Source organism: Miscanthus floridulus, chromosome 1 (genome assembly GCF_019320115.1).
Source record: "Miscanthus floridulus cultivar M001 chromosome 1, ASM1932011v1, whole genome shotgun sequence".
In the NCBI taxonomy this organism is placed as follows: domain Eukaryota; kingdom Viridiplantae; phylum Streptophyta; class Magnoliopsida; order Poales; family Poaceae; genus Miscanthus; species Miscanthus floridulus.
In genome coordinates, this window is record NC_089580.1 from 5,278,631 (window position 1) to 5,284,033 (window position 5,403).

The 5,403-nt window shown below is 41.5% G+C and overlaps 1 protein-coding gene across 2 annotated transcripts; it reads left to right on the top strand.

Moving 5' to 3' along the window:
* The first annotated feature begins 1,171 nt into the window (after nt 1–1,171).
* Nucleotides 1,172–5,055, top strand: LOC136471541 (WD40 repeat-containing protein HOS15-like). 2 transcript variants are annotated; one of them, XM_066469283.1, is made up of 4 exons: nt 1,172–1,398; nt 2,540–2,653; nt 4,077–4,210; nt 4,296–5,055. In XM_066469283.1, the coding sequence occupies exons 2-4, from the start codon at nt 2,578–2,580 to the stop codon at nt 4,710–4,712; spliced, it is 627 nt and encodes a 208-aa protein (XP_066325380.1). In that variant the 5' UTR covers nt 1,172–1,398; nt 2,540–2,577; the 3' UTR covers nt 4,713–5,055. The 2 variants fall into 2 exon arrangements, with proteins under 2 accessions (XP_066325380.1, XP_066325386.1); XM_066469289.1 differs by lacking the exon at nt 1,172–1,398 and adding an exon at nt 2,026–2,151.
* Nucleotides 5,056–5,403: the final 348 nt, after the last annotated feature.

A 5,403-nucleotide genomic window follows, 5' to 3' on the forward strand; every position in this document is an offset into this window, starting at 1 on the left:
AATGTCCAAGTCATGGTAAATTTAGGGTGTTACGAATTTAGAGTAACTAGATATATGACCATGCTTTGTACGGGAGTCACGAATTTCTTCAATGGCCAATCAAAAATTTTATATATCCATCTCACGGTAAAACTAGGGTGTTAAATTTAGTGGTCGGCGCCATGATCTATGGCGCCGAGACGTTACCTTGGCTTGCCGCAACAGACTAGGCAGCGGGCATGCACTACCTCTGGTAGCATCGTCTCTACCGCTCTGAATGGTCTCCCGGCACCTGCAACAGGCTAGGTTAAAATGTTTTCAAAAGTGACCAAAATACAAAAATTTCACTTCTGCTCGCGCATCAATCGATCCATCGACAGACTGGTCTGGTATTCAGCCCTACCCGTCTGGGACGGCACACGGACGGACGGCAAGGCTTGGCCCTGCCCGCCCGGCTGCATGTCCCTGATCCAGCGGATTCTTCTTTCCTTCCTCCCCCTCTGGCGTAATCTGGCCCTCTGACCTCTGCTGTAAAATCACGCACATCATACTTTGCTATTCACGCACGTCGTACTGCATGCTCGGCGCCAGCGTCAACGGCGCCGAGCTCGGCGCCAGCATCTACGGCGCCGAGCTTCCTTCCATGTAAGTTTGCTCCAACCCAGAGGCTCGGGTCCATTTTCTAAATTCTTTCCGCCAAAAATCTATTTGTGAGAAACTTTCGAAAAAAGAACTAAAAAGTAAAAAATTCGGCCGTAGAGCATGCCCGTTCCATCCCGAGGCAAGGCAGCATTGATAGGCGCGTAGCAGCAAGCAGATGCGGGCGCGTGCAGCAGGCGGAGCAGGCAGAAGCACCATGCACAGCAGGCACGACAGGCGCGCGCTAGCCACAATTTAAGTTATTTTTTTATTAATAACAATATAGAAATAAAAAAGATTTAGAAAAGATATATAAATAGTTATTTAAACCTTTTTTGAGGAAAGAATATAGTGGCAATTTAGATGCAGAGTTCAGGTAATTTTTGGTATCAGACAGATGTTAGTATTTTTTTTATATAATGTTTGATTAAATTATTTGACTTTCGAAAATCAAGAATTATTTTTATTTTTTACCGAGGGCGTGCTTATAAAACCTTTTTCCTCCGCAGCAGCTCCTTTTAGTTTTTATTTTTACCCTTCTGGCCTTCTCCCCGGCCTAGTAGAGACCAAACCCCCGCACCGCGCCACCGCCAAGATTTCTCGTCGGCAAGCGGCAACCGGCAAGATACCCAAACCCCTTCTCCACTTCTCTCTTCCTCTCGCTCCGCGCCGCGCCGTCGGACGATCTCCTGAGCCGCCGGACGAAGCCGCGGGCGCTCGCGTCGCGTACGACCACCTCTGCGCCCGCCGCCGTGCACCGCTGCATCCAGAGCGTCTCAGGTTTGGCCTCAAGCCCCGCTCCGCCCGTGGGAATTGCGTGTTGCTTGGTTCTTTATTTCTTTCTTGGATGGAGACTCCAGCTTTCTTGTTCCTTGCTTTGGGGTTTCATCGAATTGGCCCGCGGAGCATGCCAGGCACTTGTTCTTGGTCTCCCAAATCCCAATGGCGGAGCGCTAGGTTCTCGCACTATTTATTTGGGCATTCTTTCTTGGTTATTAATGGTGTTTGGACTGCCCGAACCGGATAGATTGTATATATTGTGGGTTCTTGGTTAATTCTGATGAACAAAGAAAAGGATCGGCTTTTCTTGCTTTTAGTGTTGAATTGCTCGATAACAACGAATGGGATTCTCTTTTCCTCAGATAGATCAGTACTGGTTATCCCTTTGTACCAATGCCAATTCATCACCTAGATAAAGGCGTGAGTTCTTGGTGCCTCTCCCAGAAAACATTTATCTGATCAACATTCGTTTCCTCTTCTCGATTTGAACAGCAAGCAGAGCTCTCGTAGTTTGTTCGTAAATAAGCACAGTGGATTATGTTAATTTTTTTATCCTTCTTAGTCAACTCCTCGCTTTGGTTAGGATTCGGAGCTTGTGAGTTCGCGTTAAGCCTCAACTATGAAACATAAATACTTCTTCCGCTTTCGGCTTGCTCAGTCCAGATGGAAGTTATGAAGTTATGACTGGATGAAACTCTCCGAGGTCCAAGCTGTTGGTTGTTATTGCAACATTGCCCAGTTATTACTTATTAGGTAAATTCATAGTGTTGGTCATGTTCACCAGGTAGCTGCTTGCATCAGAATTTTCTTTAATTGGGAAGTTATGTTCGTATTACTGTTGGCTTAATAATTAGACAATTAGTCTGGCCAATTCTTGACCGTTGTCAAGTGCGCCTGTTACCAAATTTTGGCAATGCTATGATTAGTCAATGCAAAAATTTGGCACCTCTGAACTCTGATGTTTCTGGCTTCATGGAATTTCCAGCATAGAGATCAGATGCAGCCAATTTTAATTTTTTTTATTATTTTACAAGAATTGCCTAGAACTTGTTTTGTTGCCTGAATGTTTGGGTAAGATACCATTATTTTACTATTGTAGCTGCCAAATTTTCAGTGACCAAATTTGTAACTACCTTGCTAGGTTCCAAGAAAGGGTTGGTTCTTTCAGTGTGGTCTCCAATGGAGAAAAAAGGGCCTCAGGTCCTCACAGGAACTGAGCTGAATGCTGCCGTGTACAGATACCTCCAGGAATCAGGTTTCAGAACCATAATCTAATCCTCTCACATCTCGGTCGGGTATTAGCATTACATGTTTGTCAATTCTTTCATGGGTAAATTCTGATCATTGTGTTGTTAGGGATCTATGTAATGACCAGAATTAGTGTTGGTTTGCTTAGTTCGAGTGAAAAACTGGAAGATTTATGTCTAGAGAGAACAAAAAGAAAAAAAAATAGTAACCATTGTTCCATAAATTTCGGTTGGTTGGCTCGGGTCAGGGTCATTCATTGTCATGTTGGTTTCATCAAATTGCTTAGTGCATCTTAATTTCTTTATAAACCTGAACCAGGAGAGAGTTTACTCCTAATTTAAATAAAAATTAAAAATTTAACGGTGCTTCATTCCTTTCAGTGTTTTCAAGACAACAGTAGTGCATCCTTGTATAGCTTCTTCTTGCTTAGCAAGTAACTAGAAGAAGTATGGAACACTGGTTAGATAAAATATTGTGCTCAGTTCATTATGAGCTCTGTAGTATGGAACACGGTTTGTTAAGAAAAGAAATCATGATTAACTTTTGTTTAAGGGATTATTACTTTATTAGGATATGTGCTGCTTGGTTCATCTTTGGGCCAATTTAACAAGTTTGTTTGGGTTCTTTATGTATCTACTTCATGTTTGTTTATACAGTCAAACAACTAACTGAGCAGTGGCCACATAGCAATTCTTTATAAGTTAGGAATTAGGATTCAATAATAAAGTGTTGTTAGCCTGTTGCTTTGTTTATATGAAGAGAAAAATGGATGATTTCAACTGTACATACAAACTTGGTAGGAGAACTTACTTAATGAATGGCAATATTTCTTCCTTGGTTGGAGCGTTCCTTCTTTCATGCCACCGTGCCTGCTTACATGATAATTTAAGATTGGACTTTTCGCCCCTGATTGATTGATTCTGCAATTATTCTTTTGTTGTCCCATAATTTGGTCTATGCAAATAGCTAAAAGCACTTGGGTTCCTGGCAACATTTTTTCTCGAAAGGGCGACAAGGTCATTGCCGCATAATTTATTATAAGAAAATGAATTGGCCCATTTTTAGGGAAAAAAGGGACCCAAAAAACCGAACAACTCACAGTTCCGAAACAGAAATCAGCCCGATCTGCACAGTTCCTGGCAACTTAGAGTTAAAGAAAAGAACAGTATCTAATGTAGTAATAAAACATTGGCATCATTTGTACTACTATCCTTCATTGAGTGGTTGTGGAATTATTTCTGCATTGCTTAATTGTTTCTTGAATACTTTGTCAGGTTCTAACTAAATAATTAGCACCTCTAAGAGCTCACTAGAACCTAGCTGATTGTTTAGGTTTTTGTGCCTTAAAGCATGTAAATTACTGTAAGATCTAATCTGAAAAATAAGTATTCCATGTTTAAATGCTTTATTTGTTCCATATGAAATCGCAGGATTTGTGCATACAGCATTCAATTTCTTCTATGAGGCAGGCATTGGAAAAGGCAACATCCAGGGAATGATCCCACAAGGTGCCTTGATCAGAATCGTGCAGAAAGGTCTTCAGTACATTGAACTTCAAGCAAATGTAAGCTAATATACCTAGTTTGTTGATGATCACTGTGTTATCTGTTGGCAACTCCTAACATGTTTTCTTCTATTTGTGTCTGTAGTCTGAGATTGGCAGTGATGACGAGCACCACTTTTTTGAATCTCTGGACCTAATTACCAATGATTTAGATGAGCTGATGAAGAAAATTACCAGCAGTGGGAAGCACAGTTCTGTCAAGAACGACAAAGAGCAGAAGATCGATTCAGTTGAGACTGACAAAGAGCAGAAGATTGGTTCTGCTGAGACTACCACAACTTTTAGGAAGCAGCCTATGCGGAAAACAAAGGCTGCACAGAACAGCAAACCTGATGAGATTGCTACAATGCGTAGAGCTGAGCCAGTGAGGCATGCGAAGGCACAAAACATCAATTCTGCTGAGACTGTGCAAAAGACCAGTTCTGTTGAGACTACCACAGGACTGGGGTGCCATCTTTCGTGGATAGGGAGGAAACCTAGACTCAGAAAACGAAAGCATTGAAAGCTAGACAATTGAAGAAACTGAAGTTAGACATTCAAATCCATTGCTGATTCAGAGTGTGGAGATTTGACAAAATTTATGACAGATACCATTCAGTTTCTGATTTCCTAGGCAGTATATGAAATTACTAAGCATGGCTGCATTTTCATACAGGCAGTTTTACAACTCGTATATCTTGTAAATTGTTAGTTTTAGATAGATGACTTATCATGTGGTAGTTCTAGTGCACTGGTTCTGTAAAGCGGATAGGTTTTCCTTTCCCCTCTTTTGTAGTAGTTAGACATATGAGGTTGCCTTTTGACAAATATTAGGATAACCTATTGTATTGATTTTTGCAACACTGTGTGCCACTGAGCAAAAACACAAAATCTGCTGTCTATTATTTGCTCGCTGAATGTGAGAAGTAAACATAAATTATATTCAAGCTGCGGATTCGAATGTCAGCCAACCAAACAGCTCATGGTCATGCTAACGAAGGTACAGCAGTTTTCTGCTTCCCGTTTAATTTTGGTTCTGTAATAGGGTCTCTTGTGATTAAAGGACCCCATACTGGTTTAGTAGACCCTGTTCGCTTGATCATATCAGCCATGATACAATGTTTTTCTCTCACAACAAAACAGCATCAGCCGGCTTATAAGCCACAGAAACGATCAAGCGAACAGTCCATCAGTTAAGTATGAGAATCTGCTGG